Source organism: Heterodontus francisci, unplaced genomic scaffold (assembly GCF_036365525.1).
Source record: "Heterodontus francisci isolate sHetFra1 unplaced genomic scaffold, sHetFra1.hap1 HAP1_SCAFFOLD_316, whole genome shotgun sequence".
NCBI classification, from domain to species: domain Eukaryota; kingdom Metazoa; phylum Chordata; class Chondrichthyes; order Heterodontiformes; family Heterodontidae; genus Heterodontus; species Heterodontus francisci.
In genome coordinates, this window is record NW_027141189.1 from 41,570 (window position 1) to 61,370 (window position 19,801).

Here is a 19,801-nt window from a genome sequence, read left to right on the forward strand (position 1 = left end):
TTTGAATGCAGAATACAGGCTTAAAGACAGGATTCTTGGTGGTGTGGAGGAACAGAGGATTCTTGGGGTCCACGTCCATAGATCCCTCAAAGCTGCCACCCAAGTTGACTGGGTTGTTAAGAAGGCGTATGGGGTGTTGGCTTTCATTAACAGGGGGATTCAGTTTAAGAGCAGCGAGGTTATGCTGAAGCTCGATAAAGCCCTGGTTAGACGACACTTGGAATATTGTGTTCAGTTCTGGTCGCCTCATTGTAGGAAGGATGTGAAAGCTTTAGAGAGGGTGCAGAGGAGATTTACCAGGATGCTGCCTGGACTGGAGGGCATGTCTCATGAAAAAAGGTTGAGGGAGCTAGGGCTTTTCTCATTGGAGCGAAGAAGGATGAGAGGTGACTTGATAGAGGTGTACAAGATGATGAGAGGCAGAGATAGAGTGGATAACCAGAGACTTTTTCCCAGGGCGGATTGGTCTGTCACCAGGGGGCATAATTTTAAGGTGATTGGAGGAAGGTTTATGGGAGATGTCAGAGGTAGGTTCTTTACACAGAGAGTGGTGGGTGCGTTTAATGCACTGCCAGCGGTGGTAGTAGAAGCAGATACATTAGGGACATTTAAGCGACTCTTTGATAGGTACATGGACGATAGTAGAATGAAGGGTATGTAGGTAGTTTGATCTTAGAGTAGGTTAAAGGTTAGGTACAACATCGTGGGCCGAAGGGCCTGGACTGTGCTGTACTGTTCTGTGTTCTATGTTCACCTGAGCTAATGTTTCCTACACTCTCAGGTCTTACTGCCTCCAAGATCTAGCAGCTATTGGTGTTTTTTCCTCTCTCTATTTCCTAAAAAGCAGTTTCACTTGTTTTCAAGTTTATACAATCCCCAACAGCCATAGAATCATTTACGGCACAGAAGGAGGCTTTTCATCCCATTGAGACCTTTATGGCATTCCAGGGAGCTGTCCTGTCAGTCCCATTCCCCCGCTTCATCCCTGTCGTCCCACAAGCCTATTTCCCTCAAGTGGCCATACAACTTCTACTTCAAGTCATTGATTGTCACTGAGTACAGTACACCTGTGTTTATGTGACTTTTCTGTTTGGTCAGTCTGCACAAGTTTGAAGGGAAGTTTACCATGTAATTTGATTGCTAATCAATATTCGTGTGGCTTTTTCCATTAAAAAAAAACGTTTATTGCAATGCTGCAGAGGCATTTAAAAGAACTTTCAATGTAATTTAACATTTTATCCTGAATGATGTGTATTCTCTTTAATGATAATCAATATGGAGGTTGAACGAAACTCAGAATTCCGAGTAACTTTAATTTTCAGGACTGTATCAGGACTTTTAAAAGCGTGCTTTAATGCATACGGCACTGTGGGATAAATTCAAAATAACATAAGCTATCCTGATAACAGGTGCTGAAACAGATTTAAAAATGTGAGGTGGAAACATATCTCTTCTATTTGGCTGTTGTTATGCATTCTTTCATAAGAGGTCACCACACAGACAGAAACAACCTACATTCCCAGTCCAGCTATAGAGCAGTTAGGGTATGCTGGAACTGTATGAATGTTAGGCCACAATTTGAGTACTGTGTGCAGTTCTGGTCACCTCATTACAGAAAGGATGTAATTGCACTAGAGAGAGTATAAGGAGATTTACGACGATGTTGCTGGGACTGGAACAATACAGCTGTGTGTAAAGATTGGATAGGCTGGGGTTGTTCTCCTTGGAACAGAGAAGGCTGAGGAGAGATCTGATTGAAATGTACAACATTTTTAGGGGCCTGGATTATGTGTCGGTGAAAGGGCTATTTGCCTTAGCAGAGAGCTCAGTGATTAGGGGGCACAGATTTAAAGTGATTGGTAGAGAGATTGGAGGGTAGATGAGGAAAGGTTCCTTCACTGAGAGGCTGGTGGGGGTCTGGAACTCACTGCCTGAAAGGATAGTTGAGGCAGAAACCCTCAACTCCTTCAAAATAAAATGGGTATGTACCTCAAGTGCCGTAATCTGCAGGGCCACAGACTAAATGCTGCAAGGTGGGATTAGAATTGGTGGAACGTTTTTCGGCCGGCACAGACACAATGAACCAAGTGGAATCTTTCTGTGCCTTGAATTTGCTATGATTCTATGATTCCCGTCGGCAGTTCAGAAGGATCTATGCCCCACTCCAGAGTCTACCTAAGGAGAGGATGTCAATCGATGTAATGCGAGAGGAATTGTGGGTGAGGCAACTGCACTTCAGTGAGGAGGCAATCGGCTACCTCTGTGAGACCTTTAAGGGGTCCTGAAGCAAATTTCACTGCCTTGTCACTGGCAATTAAGGTCAGCACTACAAATATTTTAATACATGCGGGACGTTTCAGTCAGATAATGATGACATGTGAAACATTTCCCAGAGCTCCGTGAGGCCCTCCATTCACCATGTCACCGAAGCCATTTTCCACAGAGCTTCTGATTTCATTGACTTTGCCATACCCCCAGCGCAAGTGAAGGAGAGATCTGTCGCATTTCGCAGAATCGCTGCCTTCACAAAGTGCACAGGGCCGGCGATAAGACACATATTACATTGAAGGCACTGAACGATGAAGCTGCCTCACGCACTAACAGGGACCAATTCAAACCATCGAATGTCATGGTCATTTGTGATACCCAACTAAGGATCCTGAATCTGAATGCAGATCACTGGCAAGTGCTCATGATGCCTGCCTTCTCGGTATCTCAAGTTTGCAGAAGTCTATCAGTACATTAATTCGTAGATTAGAACTGCTATTAGGTGACAAGTGTTATCTGCTAAACAAGTGGCTGATCACACATAACCACAGGAGTAATGGAACAGCAAGACAAAGGTACAATCCTGCACTTGTGTTAACACGTCGAAGTGGTGGAGAAGACAATCGGGATTGAGAGATCATTTTACCGTGCCTGAACAGGTTACAGTATTCTCTTGCTAATGTATCGAATAGTGTGGTGGTTTGTTGTGGATGAACAACTTTGCCTGTGAGAAGTACTGGCCATTCATCCCAAAGACGAGATTGTTCCAGAAATCAATGAATTCGTAGATTGCAACATGAATGGAGTTGCAGTCATGCCTCATGGAACAGTTGAGGAATCTCTGGCTGCAAACAACAGGATGGCTGGAAAGCAGCTAGTGGCTGATGCATTTGAGGATTGAAAATGGGGAAATCCCTCTCCCTTCCACAGAAATAAGATAAAAGTGTTTTCTGAAAGTACAAATGTTGACATTTCTTTTTATCAGGAAATACTATTTGAAAGACAAATGAGGTAGTAAGTGCTGAATGTCAACTTCAGTTGCTTAGTGCAAATCACTTTAGTACAAATTGTGTTAATTATCTATTGTTCTACCTCGTAGAAGTTTCATCGCTGAATTGTTTCATGTTAATCGAATTATTTGGAACAGTTTACAATGACTACAGGTGAATGCACAACAGGAATAGCAGACTCGAATGCGGCACAAACAGTAAATTACAGATATAAGTCATAACAACTAATACCACACAAACTAGTCCTCAAAAACAAAACACCAAAAGAATTCGCCTTGACATCTATGCCTGTGGTTCGATATCACAAAATGGATGGGGCTGAGTGGGTTTACTGAATGTCTCCTGCGTCTTCAGCAGTCCTGCAGCAGAGGCAACACGAGCAGCAGACTACTCGTCGTTGGAGTTCGACTCGCCAGAATCTGTATCCAGCAAAAGTAACGTTGCTGGCTCATGGGCCTGCAGCTTCTAGGCACCTGTAGCTCCCAGGAGCGGTTCCACTTGAAACTGAATCATTCGTGCCAAAGCAGACATATATATTGGTGCAGCCTCAAGGTAATTTGCAGCATTCTGATTCAGATCTGTACGCATTTCAGCAGTTAATGCATCATTCAAAACATATGTAGGAAGTGTCAGCTGCTGACAAGGTGCTGCGTTCCGCCCTAACCTCCCACTTCAAATACATCATCTCCTGCTTCAACGCCATCACCTCCGACTTCAACTCCATCACCCCCTGCTTCAACTCCATCATCTCCTGCTTCAACTACAACACCTCCTGATACAACTCCATCACCTCTTGCTTCAACTCCATCACCTCCTGCTTCAACTCCATCATCTTCTGATCATCTCCATCACCTCCGGCTTCAACTCCATCAACTCCTGCTTCAACTTCATCACCTCCTGTACAACTCCATCACTTCCCACTTCAAATCCATCATCTCCTGCCTCAACTCCGTCACCTCTGGCATCAACTCCTTCATCTTCTGCTTCACCTCCATCACCACCTGATTAATCTCCATCACCTCCTGCTTCAACTCCATCACCTCCTGCTTCAACTCCATCATCTCCTGTTCAACTCCATCACCTCCTGCTTCAACTTTATCACCTCCTGCTTCAACTCCATCACCTCCTGCTTCAACTCCATCACCTCCGGCTTCAAATCCATCACCTCCTGCTTCAGCGTCATCACCTCCTGTTTCAACTCCATCACCTCCTGCTTCAACTCCATCACATCCTGCTTCAACTCCATCACCTCCTGCTTCAACTCCATCACCTCCTGCTTTAACTCCATCACATCCTGCTTCAACTCCATGACCTCCTGCTTCAACTTCATCACCTCATGTTTCAACTCCATCACCTCCTGCTTCAACTCCATCACCACCTGCTTCAACTCCATCACATCCTGCTTCAACTCCATAACCTCCTGCTTCAGCTTCATCACCTCATGATTCAACTCCATCACCTCCGGCTTCAACTCCATCAATTCCTGCTTCTGCGTCATCACCTCCTGCTTCAACTCAATCACCTCCTGGTTCAAGTCCATCACCTCCTGCTTCAGCTACATCACCTTCAGCTTCAACACCATCACCCACTGCTTGAACTCCATCACCTCCTGCTTCAACTCAATCACATCATTCTTCAACTTTATCACCTCCTGCTTCAACTCCATCACCTCCTGCATCAACTCCATCACCTCCTGCTTCAACTACATCACCTTCAGCTTCAACTCCATCACCCGCTGCTTCAACTCCATCACTTCCTGCTTCAATTCCATAACCTCCTGCTTCAACTCCATCACATCCTTCTTCAACTTTATCACCTCCTGCTTCAACTCCATCACCTCCTGCATCAACTCCATCACCTCCTGCTTCAACACCATCACTTCCTGCTTCAGCTTCATCACTTCCTGTTTCAACTCCATCACCTCCGGCTTCAACTCCATCAATTCCTGCTTCGGCGTCATCACCTCCTGCTTCAACTCAATCACCTCGTGGTTCAAGTCCATCACATCATTCTTCAACTTTATCACCTCCTGCTTCAACTCCATCACCTCCTGCATCAACTCCATCACCTCCTGCTTCAACTCCATCACATCCTTCTTCAACTTTATCACCTCCTGCTTCAACTCCATCACCACCTGCATCAACTCCATCACCTCCTGCTTCAACACCATCACTTCCTGCTTCAGCTTCATCACTTCCTGCTTCAACTCCATAACCTCCTCCTTCAACTCCATCACATCCTTCTTCAAATTTATCATCTCCTGCCTCAACTCCATCACCTCCTGCATCAACTCCATCACCTCCTGCTTCAACTCCATCACCTCCCGCTTCAGCTACATCACCTCCTGCTTCAACTCCATCACCTCCTGCTTCAACTCCATCACCTCCTGCTTCAACTACATCACCTGCTGCTTCAACTCCATCACCTCCTGCTTCAACGCCATCACCTTCTGCTTCAACTGCATCATCTCCTGCTTGAACTGCATCATCTCCTGCTTCAACTCCATCACCTCCTGCTTCAACTCCCTCACCTCCTGCTTCATCTCCATCATCTCCTGCTTCAACTGCATCACCTCATGCTTCAGCTGCATCACATCCTCCTTCAATTCCATCACCTCCTGCTTCAACTCCATCACCTCCTGCTTCAACTGCATCACATCCTGCTTCAACTTCATTACCCCCTGCTTCAACTCCATCACCTCCTGCTTCAACTCCATCACCTCCTGCTTTAACTCCATCACATCCTGCTTCAACTCCATGACCTCCTGCTTCAACTTCATCACCTCATGTTTCAACTCCATCACCTCCTGCTTCAACTCCATCACCACCTGCTTCAACTCCATCACCTCCTGCTTCAACTCCATCACATCCTGCTTCAACTCCATGACCTCCTGCTTCAACTTCATCACCTCAAGTTTCAACTCCATCACCTCCTGCTTCAACTCCATCACCCCCTGCTTCAACTCAATCACATCCTGCTTCAACTCCATAACCTCCTGCTTCAACTTCATCACCTCATGTTTCAACTCCATCACCTCCTGCTTCAACTTAATCACCTCCTGCTTCAACTCCATCACCTCCTGCTTCAACTCCATCACATCCTGCTTCAACTCCATCACATCCTGCTTCAACTTCATCACCTCCTGCTTCAACTTCATCACCTCCTGCTTCAACTCCATCACCTCCTGATTCAACTCCATCACCTCCTGCTTCATCTCCATAACCTCCTGCTTCAACTTCATCACCTCATGTTTCAACTCCATCTCATCCTGCTTCAACTTTATCAACTCCTGCTTCAACTCCATCACCCCCTGCTTCAACTCCATCACATCCTGCTTCAACTCCATCACCTCCTGCTTCAACTTGGTCACCTCCTGCTTCAACTTCATCACCCCCTGCTTCAACTTTATCACCTCCTGCTTCAGCTCCATCACCTCCTGCTTCAACTCCATCACCTCTGGCTTCAACTCCATCACCTCCTGCTTCAGCGTCATCACCTCCTGCTTCAACTCAATCTCCTCCTGGATCAACTCCATCACCTCCTGCTTCAACTCCATCACATCCTTCTTCAACTTTATCACCTCCTGTTTCAACTCCATCACCTCCTGCATCAACTCCATCACCTCCTGCTTCAACTCCATCACCTCCTGCTTCAACTCCATCACCTCCTGCTTCAACTCCCTCACTTCCTGCTTCAACTCCATCATCTCCTGCTTCAACTGCATCAACTACTGCCTCAGCTGCATCACATCCTGCTTCAACTCCTTCACCTCCTGCTTCAACTCTATCACCTCCTGCTTCAACTGCCTCACATCCTGCTTCAACTCCATCACCTCCTGCTTCAACTCCATCATCTCCTGCTTCAACTACATCACCTTCAGCTTCAACTCCATCACCCACTGCTTGAACTCCATCACTTCCTGCTTCAACTCCATAACCTCCTGCTTCAACTCCATCACATCCTTCTTCAACTTTACCACCTCCTGCTTCAACTCCATCACCTCCTGCCTCAACTCCATCACCTCCTGCTTCAACTCCATCACCTCCTGCTTCAGCTTCATCACCTCCTGCTTCAACGCCATCACATCCTGCTTCAACTACATCACTGCTGCTTCAACTCCATCACCTCCTGCTTCAACTCCATCACCTCCTGCTTCAACTCCATCACTTCCTGCTTCAACTCCATAACCTCCTGCTTCAACTCCATCACATCCTTCTTCAACTTTATCACCTCCTGCTTCAACTCCATCACCTCCTGCATCAACTCCATCACCTCCTGCCTCAACTCCATCACGTCCTGCTTCAGCATCATCACCTCCTGCTTTAACTCCATCACCTCCTGCTTCAACTCCATCACCTCCTGCTTCAACTACATCACCTGCTGCTTCAACTCCATCCCCTCCTGCTTCAACTCCATCACCTGCTGCTTCAAATGCATCATCTCCTGCTTCAACTGCATCATCTCCTGCTTCAACTCCATCACCTCCTGCTTCAACTCCCTCACCTCCTGCATCAACTCCATCATCTCCTGCTTCAACTGTATCAACTCCTGCTTCAGCTGCATCACATCCTGCTTCAATTCCATCTCCTCCTGCTTCAACTCCATCACCTCCTGCTTCAACTGCCTCACCTCCTGCTTCAACTCCATCACCTCCTGCTTCAAATCCATCACCTCCTGCTTCAAATTCATTACCCCCTGCTTCAACTCCATCACCTCCTGCTTCAAATCCATCACCTCCTGCCTCAACTCCATCACCTCCTACTTCAACTCCATCACCTCCTGCTTCAACTCCATCACATCCTGCTTCAACTCCATCACCTCCTGCTTCAACTTCATCACCTCATGTTTCAACTCCATCACATCCTGCTTCAACTTCATCACCTCATGTTTCAACTCCATGAGCTCATGCTTCAACTCATTCATCCCCTTCTTCAACTCCATCACATCCTGCTTCAACTCCATAACCTCCTGCTTCAACTTCATCACCTCATGTTTCAACTCCATAACCTCCTGCTTCAACTTCATCACCTCATGTTTCAACTCCATCACATCCTGCTTCAACTCCATAACCTCCTGCTTCAACTTCATCACCTCATGTTTCAACTCCATAACCTCCTGCTTCAACTTCATCACCTCATGTTTCAACTCCATCACCCCCTGCTTCAACTCCATCACCTCCTGCTTCAACTTCATCACCTCCTGCTTCAAATTCATTACCCCCTGCTTCAACTCCATCACCTCCTGCTTCAATTCCATCACCTCCTACTTCAACTCCATCACCTCCTGCTTCAACTCAATCACATCCTGCTTCAACTCCATGACCTCCTGCTTCAACTCCATCACCTCCTGCTTCAACTCAATCACATCCTGCTTCAACTCCATGACCTCCTGCTTCAACTCCATCACCTCCTGCTTCAACTCCATCACCTCCTGCCTCAACTCCATCACCTCCTACTTCAACTCCATCACCTCCTGCTTCAACTCAATCACATCCTGCTTCAACTCCATGACCTCCTGCTTCAACTTCATCACCTCATGTTTCAACACCATGACCAAAATGCTTCAACCCCATCACCCCCTTCTTCAACTCCATCACATCCTACTTCAACTCCATAACCTCCTGCTTCAACTTCATCACCTCATGTTTCAACTCCATCACCTCCTGCTTCAACTCCATCACCCCCTGCTTCAACTCCATCACATCCTGCTTCAACTCCATCACCTCCTGCTTCAACTTCATCACCTCCTGCTTCAACTTCATCACCTCCTGCTTGAACTCCATTACCTCCTGCTTCAACTCCATCACCTCCTTCTTCAACTCCATCACCTCCGACTTCAACTCCATCACCTCCTGCTTCAGCTTCATCACCTCCTGCTACAAGTCAATCACCTCCTGGTTCAACTCCATCACCTCCTGCTTCAACTACATCACCTTCAGCTTCAATCCCAACAGCCACTGCTTGAAATCCATCACTTCCTGCTTCAACTCCATAACCTCCTGCTTCAACTCCATCACATCCTTCTTCATCTTTATCACCTTCTGCTTCAACTCCATCACCTCCTGCATCAACTCCATCACCTCCTGCTTCAACTCCATCACCTCCTGCTTCAGCTACATCACCTCCTGCATCAACTCCATCACCTCCTGTTTCAAATCCGTCACCACCTGCTTCAGCAACATCAACTCCTGCATCAACTCCGTCACCTCCTGCTTCAACTCCATCACTTCCTGCTTCAACTCCATAACCTCCTGCTTCAACTCCATCACCTCCTGCTTCAGCTTCATCTCCTCCTGCTTCAAATCCATCACCTCCTGCTTCAACTCCATCACCTCCTGCTTCAACTCCATCACCTCCTGCTTCAACTGCATCATCTCCTGCTTCAACTGCATCATCTCCTGCTTCAACTCCATCACCACCTGCTTCAAATCCCTCACCTCCTGCTTCAACTCCATCATCTCCTGCTTCAACTGCATCACCTCCTGCTTCAGCTGCATCACATCCTGCTTCAATTCCATCAGCTCCTGCTTCAACTCCATCACCTCCTGCTTCAACTGCATCACATCCTGCTTCAACTTCATTACCCCCTGCTTCAACTCCATCACCTCCTGCTTCAACTCCATCACCTCCTGCTTCAACTCCATCATGTCCTGCTTCAACTTCATTACCCCCTGCTTCAACTCCATCACATCCTGCTTCAATTCCATCACCTCCTGCTTCAACTCCATCACCTCCTGCTTCAACTGCATCACATCCTGCTTCAACTTCATTACCCCCTGCTTCAGCTCCATCACCTCCTGCTTCAAGTGCAGCACCTCCTGCTTCAACTCCATCACCTCCTGCTTCAACTCCATCACCCCCTGCGTCAACTCCATTACATCCTGCTTCAACTCCATAACCTCCTGCTTCAACTTCATCACTTCCTGCTTCAACACCATAACCTCCTGCTTCAACTCTATCACATCCTTCTTCAACTTTATCACCTCCTGCTTCAACTCCATCACCTCCTGCTTCAACTCCATCACCTCCTGCTTCAACTCCATCACCTCCTGCTTCAGCTTCATCACCTCCTGCTTCAACTGCATCACCTCCTGCGACAACTCCATCACCTCCTGCTTCAACTCCATCACCTCCTGCTTCAACTCCATCACCTCCTGCTTCAACTTGGTCACCTCCTGCTTCAACTTCATCACCCCCTGCTTCAACTTTATCACCTCCTGCTTCAGCTCCATCACCTCCTGCTTCAACTCCATCACCTCTGGCTTCAACTCCATCACCTCCTGCTTCAGCGTCATCACCTCCTGCTTAAACTCAATCTCCTCCTGGATCAACTCCATCACCTCCTGCTTCAACTCCATCACATCCTTCTTCAACTTTATCACCTCCTGCTTCAACTCCATCACCTCCTGCATCAACTCCATCACCTCCTGCTTCAACTCCATCACCTCCTGCTTCAACTCCATCACCTCCTGCTTCAACTCCCTCACTTCCTGCTTCAACTCCATCATCTCCTGCTTCAACTGCATCAACTACTGCCTCAGCTGCATCACATCCTGCTTCAACTCCTTCACCTCCTGCTTCAACTCTTTCACCTCCTGCTTCAACTGCCTCACATCCTGCTTCAACTCCATCACCTCCTGCTTCAACTCCATCATCTCCTGCTTCAACTACATCACCTTCAGCTTCAACTCCATCACCCAATGCTTGAACTCCATCACTTCCTGCTTCAACTCCATAACCTCCTGCTTCAACTCCATCACATCCTTCTTCAACTTTATCACCTCCTGCTTCAACTCCATCACCTCCTGCCTCAACTCCATCACCTCCTGCTTCAACTCCATCACCTCCTGCTTCAGCTTCATCACCTCCTGCTTCAACGCCATCACATCCTGCTTCAACTACATCACTGCTGCTTCAACTCCATCACCTCCTGCTTCAACTCCATCACCTCCTGCTTCAACTCCATCACTTCCTGCTTCAACTCCATAACCTCCTGCTTCAACTCCATCACATCCTTCTTCAACTTTATCACCTCCTGCTTCAACTCCATCACCTCCTGCATCAACTCCATCACCTCCTGCCTCAACTCCATCACGTCCTGCTTCAGCATCATCACCTCCTGCTTTAACTCCATCACCTCCTGCTTGAACTCCATCACCTCCTGCTTCAACTACATCACCTGCTGCTTCAACTCCATCCCCTCCTGCTTCAACTCCATCACCTGCTGCTTCAAATGCATCATCTCCTTCTTCAACTGCATCATCTCCTGCTTCAACTCCATCACCTCCTGCTTCAACTCCCTCACCTCCTGCATCAACTCCATCATCTCCTGCTTCAACTGCATCAACTCCTGCTTCAGCTGCATCACATCCTGCTTCAATTCCATCTCCTCCTGCTTCAACTCCATCACCTCCTGCTTCAACCGCCTCACCTCCTGCTTCAACTCCATCACCTCCTGCTTCAAATCCATCACCTCCTGCTTCAAATTCATTACCCCCTGCTTCAACTCCATCACCTCCTGCTTCAAATCCATCACCTCCTGCCTCAACTCCATCACCTCCTACTTCAACTCCATCACCTCCTGCTTCAACTCCATCACATCCTGCTTCAACTCCATCACCTCCTGCTTCAACTTCATCACCTCATGTTTCAACTCCATCACATCCTGCTTCAACTTCATCACCTCATGTTTCAACTCCATGAGCTCATGCTTCAACTCATTCACCCCCTTCTTCAACTCCATCACATCCTGCTTCAACTCCATAACCTCCTGCTTCAACTTCATCACCTCATGTTTCAACTCCATAACCTCCTGCTTCAACTTCATCACCTCATGTTTCAACTCCATCACTTCCTGCTTCAACTCCATCACCCCCTGCTTCAACTCCATCACATCCTGCTTCAACTCCATCACCTCCTGCTTCAACTTCATCACCTCCTGCTTCAAATTCATTACCCCCTGCTTCAACTCCATCACCTCCTGCTTCAATTCCGTCACCTCCTGCCTCAACTCCATCACGTCCTACTTCAACTCCATCACCTCCTGCTTCAACTCAATCACATCCTGCTTCAACTCCATGACCTCCTGCTTCAACTTCATCACCTCATGTTTCAACAACATGACCAAAATGCTTCAACCCCATCACCCCCTTCTTCAACTCCATCACCTCCTACTTCAACTCCATAACCTCCTGCTTCAACTTCATCACCTCATGTTTCAACTCCATCACCTCCTGCTTCAACTCCATCACCCCCTGCTTCAACTCCATCACATCCTGCTTCAACTCCATCACCTCCTGCTTCAACTTCATCACCTCCTGCTTCAACTTCATCACCTCCTGCTTGAACTCCATTACCTCCTGCTTCAACTCCATCACCTCCTTCTTCAACTCCATCACCTCCGACTTCAACTCCATCACCTCCTGCTTCAGCTTCATCACCTCCTGCTACAAGTCAATCACCTCCTGGTTCAACTCCATCACCTCCTGCTTCAACTACATCACCTTCAGCTTCAATCCCAACAGCCACTGCTTGAAATCCATCACTTCCTGCTTCAACTCCATAACCTCCTGCTTCAACACCATCACATCCTTCTTCAACTTTATCACCTTCTGCTTCAACTCCATCACCTCCTGCATCAACTCCATCACCTCCTGCTTCAACTCCATCACCTCCTGCTTCAGCTACATCACCTCCTGCATCAACTCCATCACCTCCTGTTTCAAATCCGTCACCACCTGCTTCAGCAACATCAACTCCTGCATCAACTCCGTCACCTCCTGCTTCAACTCCATCACTTCCTGCTTCAACTCCATAACCTCCTGCTTCAACTCCATCACCTCCTGCTTCAGCTTCATCTCCTCCTGCTTCAAATCCATCACCTCCTGCTTCAACTCCATCACCTCCTGCTTCAACTCCATCACCTCCTGCTTCAACTGCATCATCTCCTGCTTCAACTGCATCATCTCCTGCTTCAACTCCATCACCTCCTGCTTCAAATCCCTCACCTCCTGCTTCAACTGCATCATCTCCTGCTTCAACTGCATCACCTCCCGCTTCAGCTGCATCACATCCTGCTTCAATTCCATCAGCTCCTGCTTCAACTCCATCACCTCCTGCTTCAACTGCATCACATCCTGCTTCAACTTCATTACCCCCTGCTTCAACTCCATCACCTCCTGCTTCAACTCCATCACCTCCTGCTTCAACTCCATCATGTCCTGCTTCAACTTCATTACCCCCTGCTTCAACTCCATCACATCCTGCTTCAATTCCATCACCTCCTGCTTCAACTCCATCACCTCCTGCTTCAACTGCATCACATCCTGCTTCAACTTCATTACCCCCTGCTTCAGCTCCATCACCTCCTGCTTCAAGTGCAGCACCTCCTGCTTCAACTCCATCACCTCCTGCTTCAACTCCATCACCCCCTGCTTCAACTCCATTACATCCTGCTTCAACTCCATAACCTCCTGCTTCAAGTTCATCACTTCCTGCTTCAACACCATAACCTCCTGCTTCAACTCTATCACATCCTTCTTCAACTTTATCACCTCCTGCTTCAACTCCATCACCTCCTGCTTCAACTCCATCACCTCCTGCTTCAACTCCATCACCTCCTGCTTCAGCTTCATCACCTCCTGCTACAAGTCAATCACCTCCTGGTTCAACTCCATCACCTCCTGCTTCAACTACATCACCTTCAGCTTCAATCCCAACAGCCACTGCTTGAAATCCATCACTTCCTGCTTCAACTCCATAACCTCCTGCTTCAACTCCATCACCTCCTGCTTCAACTCCATCACCTCCTGCTTCAACTCCATCACCTCCTGCTTCAGCTTCATCACCTCCTGCTTCAACTCCATCACCTCCTGCTGCAACTCCATCACCTCCTGCTTCAACTCCATCACCTCCTGCTTCAACTCCATCACCTGCAGCTTCAACTCCATCACCTCCTGCTTCAACTCCATCACCTCCTGCTTCAACTTCATCACCTCCTGCTTCAACTTCATCACCTCCTGCTTGAACTCCATTACCTCCTGCTTCAACTCCATCACCTCCTTCTTCAACACCATCACCTCCGACTTCAACTCCATCACCTCCTGCTTCAGCTTCATCACCTCCTGCTACAAGTCAATCACCTCCTGGTTCAACTCCATCACCTCCTGCTTCAACTACATCACCTTCAGCTTCAATCCCAACAGCCACTGCTTGAAATCCATCACTTCCTGCTTCAACTCCATAACCTCCTGCTTCAACTCCATCACATCCTTCTTCAACTTTATCACCTTCTGCTTCAACTCCATCACCTCCTGCATCAACTCCATCACCTCCTGCTTCAACTCCATCACCTCCTGCTTCAGCTACATCACCTCCTGCATCAACTCCATCACCTCCTGTTTCAAATCCGTCACCACCTGCTTCAGCAACATCAACTCCTGCATCAACTCCGTCACCTCCTGCTTCAACTCCATCACTTCCTGCTTCAACTCCATAACCTCCTGCTTCAACTCCATCACCTCCTGCTTCAGCTTCATCTCCTCCTGCTTCAAATCCATCACCTCCTGCTTCAACTCCATCACCTCCTGCTTCAACTCCATCACCTCCTGCTTCAACTGCATCATCTCCTGCTTCAACTGCATCACCTCCTGCTTCAGCTGCATCACATTCTGCTTCAATTCCATCAGCTCCTGCTCCAACTCCATCACCTCCGACTTCAACTGCATCACATCCTGCTTCAACTTCATTACCCCCTGCTTCAACTCCATCACCTCCAGCTTCAACTCCATCACCTCCTGCTTCAACTCCATCATGTCCTGCTTCAACTTCATTACCCCCTGCTTCAACTCCATCACATCCTGCTTCAATTCCATCACCTCCTGCTTCAACTCCATCACATTCTGCTTCAACTTCATTCCCCCCTGCTTCAGCTCCATCACCTCCTGCTTCAAGTGCAGCACCTCCTGCTTCAACTCCATCACCTCCTGCTTCAACTCCATCACCACCTGCTTCAACTCCATTACATCCTGCTTCAACTCCATAACCTCCTGCTTCAACTTCATCACTTACTGCTTCAACACCATAACCTCCTGCTTCAACTCTTTCACATCCTTCTTCAACTTTATCACCTCCTGCTTCAACTCCATCACCTCCTGCTTCAACTCCATCACCTCCTGCTTCAACTCCATCACCTCCTGCTTCAACTGCATCACATCCTGCTTCAACTTCATTACCCCCTGCTTCAGCTCCATCACCTCCTGCTTCAAGTGCAGCACAACCTGCTTCAACTCCATCACCTCCTGCTTCAACTCCATCACCACCTGCTTCAACTCCATTACATCCTGCTTCAACTCCATAACCTCCTGCTTCAACTTCATCACTTACTGCTTCAACACCATAACCTCCTGCTTCAACTCTTTCACATCCTTCTTCAACTTTATCACCTCCTGCTTCAACTCCATCACCTCCTGCTTCAACTCCATCACCTCCTGATTCAACTCCATCACCTCCTGCTTCAGCTTCATCACCTCCTGCTTCAACTGCATCACCTCCTGCTACAACTCCATCACCTCCTGCTTCAACTCCATCACCTCCTGCTTCAACTCCATCACCTCCTGCTTCAGCTTCATCACCTCCTGCTTCAACTCCATCACATCCTGCTACAACTCCATCACCTCCTGCTTCAACTCCATCACCTCCTGCTTCAACTCCATCACCTGCAGCTTCAACTCCATCACCTCCTGCTTCAACTCCATCACCCCCTGCTTCAACTCCATTACATCCTGCTTCAACACCATAACCTCCTGCTTCAACTCCATCACTTCCTGCTTCAACACCATAACCTGCTGCTTCAACTCCATCACATCCTTCTTCAACTTTATCACCTCCTGCTTCAACTCCATCACCTCCTGCTTCAACTCCATCACCTCCTGCTTCAACTCCATCACCTCCTGCTTCAGCTTCATCACCTCCTGCTTCAACTGCATCAACTCCTGCTACAACTCCATCACCTCCTGCTTCAACTCCATCACCTCCTGCTTCAACTCCATCACCTCCTGCTTCAGCTTCATCACCTCCTGCTTCAACTCCATCACCTCCTGCTACAACTCCATCACCTCCTGCTTCAACTCCATCACCTCCTGCTTCAACTCCATCACCTGCAGCTTCAACTCCATCACCTCCTGCTTCAACTCCATCACCTCCTGCTTCAACTGCACCATCTTCTGCTTCAAATGCATCATCTCCTGCTTCAACTCCATCACCTCCTGCTTCAACTCCCTCACCTCCTGTTCAACTCCATCATCTCCTGCTTCAACTGCATCAACTCCTGCCTCAGCTGCATCACATCCTGCTTTAATTCCTTCACCTCCGGCTTCAGCTCTATCACCTCCTGCTTCAACTGCCTCACATCCTGCTTCAACTTCATTACCCCCTGCTTCAACTCCATCACCTCCTGCTTCAACTCCATCATCTCCTGCTTCAACTGCATCACCTCCTGCTTCAGCTGCATCACATCCTGCTTCAATTCCATCAGCTCCTGCTTCAACTCCATCACCTCCTGCTTCAACTGCATCACATCCTGCTTCAACTTCATTACCCCCTGCTTCAACTCCATCACCTCCTGCTTCAACTCCATCACCTCCTGCTTCAACTCCATCATGTCCTGCTTCAACTTCATTACCCCCTGCTTCAACTCCATCACATCCTGCTTCAATTCCATCACCTCCTGCTTCAACTCCATCACATCCTGCTTCAACTTCATTACCCCCTGCTTCAACTCCATCACCTCCTGCTTCAACTCCATCACCTCCTGCTTCAACTCCATCATGTCCTGCTTCAACTTCATTACCCCCTGCTTCAACTCCATCACATCCTGCTTCAATTCCATCACCTCCTGCTTCAACTGCATCACATCCTGCTTCAACTTCATTACCCCCTGCTTCAGCTCCATCATCTCCTGCTTCAAGTGCAGCACCTCCTGCTTCAACTCCATCACCTCCTGCTTCAACTCCATCACCCCCTGCTTCATCTCCATTACATCCTGCTTCAACTCCATAACCTCCTGCTTCAACTTCATCACTTCCTGCTTCAACACCATAACCTCCTGCTTCAACTCTATCACATCCTTCTTCAACTTTATCACCTCCTGCTTCAACTCCATCACCTCCTGCTTCAACTCCATCACCTCCTGCTTCAACTCCATCACATCCTGCTTCAGCTTCATCACCTCCTGCTTCAACTGCATCACCTCCTGCTACAACTCCATCACCTCCTGCTTCAACTCCATCACCTCCTGCTTCAACTCCATCACCTCCTGCTTCAGCTTCATCACCTCGTGCTTCAACTCTATCACCTCCTGCTACAACTCCATCACCTCCTGCTTCAACTCCATCACCTCCTGCTTCAACTCCATCACCTCCTGCATCAACTCCATCACCTCCTGCCTCAACTCCATCACGTCCTGCTTCAGCATCATCACCTCCTGCTTTAACTCCATCACCTCCTGCTTGAACTCCATCACCTCCTGCTTCAACTACATCACCTGCTGCTTCAACTCCATCCCCTCCTGCTTCAACTCCATCACCTGCTGCTTCAAATGATTCATCTCCTGCTTCAACTGCATCATCTCCTGCTTCAACTCCATCACCTCCTGCTTCAACTCCCTCACCTCCTGCATCAACTCCATCACCTCCTGCTTCAACTGCATCAACTCCTGCTTCAGCTGCATCACATCCTGCTTCAATTCCATCTCCTCCTGCTTCAACTCCATCACCTCCTGCTTCAACTGCCTCACCTCCTGCTTCAACTCCATCACCTCCTGCTTCAAATCCATCACCTCCTGCTTCAAATTCATTACCCCCTGCTTCAACTCCATCACCTCCTGCTTCAAATCCATCACCTCCTGCCTCAACTCCATCACCTCCTACTTCAACTCCATCACCTCCTGCTTCAACTCCATCACATCCTGCTTCAACTCCATCCCCTCCTGCTTCAACTTCATCACCTCATGTTTCAACTCCATCACATCCTGCTTCAACTTCATCACCTCATGTTTCAACTCCATGAGCTCATGCTTCAACTCTTTCACCCCCTTCTTCAACTCCATCACATCCTCCTTCAACTCCATAACCTCCTGCTTCAACTTCATCACCTCATGTTTCAACTCCATAACCTCCTGCTTCAACTTCATCACCTCATGTTTCAACTCCATCACTTCCTGCTTCAACTCCATCACCCCCTGCTTCAACTCCATCACATCCTGCTTCAACTCCATCACCTCCTGCTTCAACTTCATCACCTCCTGCTTCAAATTCATTACCCCCTGCTTCAACTCCATCACCTCCTGCTTCAATTCCATCACCTCCTGCCTCAACTCCATCACCTCCTACTTCAACTCCATCACCTCCTGCTTCAACTCAATCACATCCTCCTTCAACTCCATCACCTCCTGCTTCAACTTCATCACCTCATGTTTCAACACCATGACCAAAATGCTTCAACCCCATCACCCCCTTCTTCAACTCCATCACATCCTACTTCAACTCCATAACCTCCTGCTTCAACTTCATCACCTCATGTTTCAACTCCATCACCTCCTGCTTCAACTCCATCACCCCCTGCTTCAACTCCATCACATCCTGCTTCAACTCCATCACCTCCTGCTTCAACTTCATCACCTCCTGCTTCAACTTCATCACCTCCTGCTTGAACTCCATTACCTCCTGCTTCAACTCCATCACCTCCTTCTTCAACTCCATCACCTCCGACTTCAACTCCATCACCTCCTGCTTCAGCTTCATCACCTCCTGCTACAAGTCAATCACCTCCTGGTTCAACTCCATCACCTCCTGCTTCAACTACATCACCTTCAGCTTCAATCCCAACAGCCACTGCTTGAAATCCATCACTTCCTGCTTCAACTCCATAACCTCCTGCTTCAACTCCATCACATCCTTCTTCAACTTTATCACCTTCTGCTTCAACTCCATCACCTCCTGCATCAACTCCATCACCTCCTGCTTCAACTCCATCACCTCCTGCATCAACTCCATCACCTCCTGCTTCAACGCCATCACCTCCTGCTTCAGCTACATCACCTCCTGCATCAACTCCATCACCTCCTGTTTCAAATCCGTCACCACCTGCTTCAGCAACATCAACTCCTGCATCAACTCCGTCACCTCCTGCTTCAACTCCATCACTTCCTGCTTCAACTCCATAACCTCCTGCTTCAACTCCATCACCTCCTGCTTCAGCTTCATCTCCTCCTGCTTCAAATCCATCACCTCCTGCTTCAACTCCATCACCTCCTGCTTCAACTCCATCACCTCCTGCTTCAACTGCATCATCTCCTGCTTCAACTGCATCATCTCCTGCTTCAACTCCATCACCTCCTGCTTCAAATCCCTCACCTCCTGCTTCAACTGCATCATCCCCTGCTTCAACTGCATCACCTCCTGCTTCAGCTGCATCACATCCTGCTTCAATTTCATCAGCTCCTGCTTCAACTCCATCACCTCCTGC

General features: G+C 48.2%; 1 protein-coding gene across 1 annotated transcript; it reads right to left on the bottom strand.

The window, feature by feature from the left end:
- Positions 1-4,168: 4,168 nt before the first annotated feature.
- Positions 4,169-6,876, bottom strand: LOC137362439 (uncharacterized protein PF3D7_1120000-like). Its single transcript, XM_068026831.1, has 4 exons — positions 6,733-6,876; positions 5,158-5,352; positions 4,696-4,833; positions 4,169-4,342 (listed from the first exon to the last, which is right to left on the bottom strand). Exons 1-4 carry the CDS (start codon positions 6,874-6,876, stop codon positions 4,169-4,171), a joined length of 651 nt encoding a protein of 216 aa, XP_067882932.1.
- Positions 6,877-19,801: the final 12,925 nt, after the last annotated feature.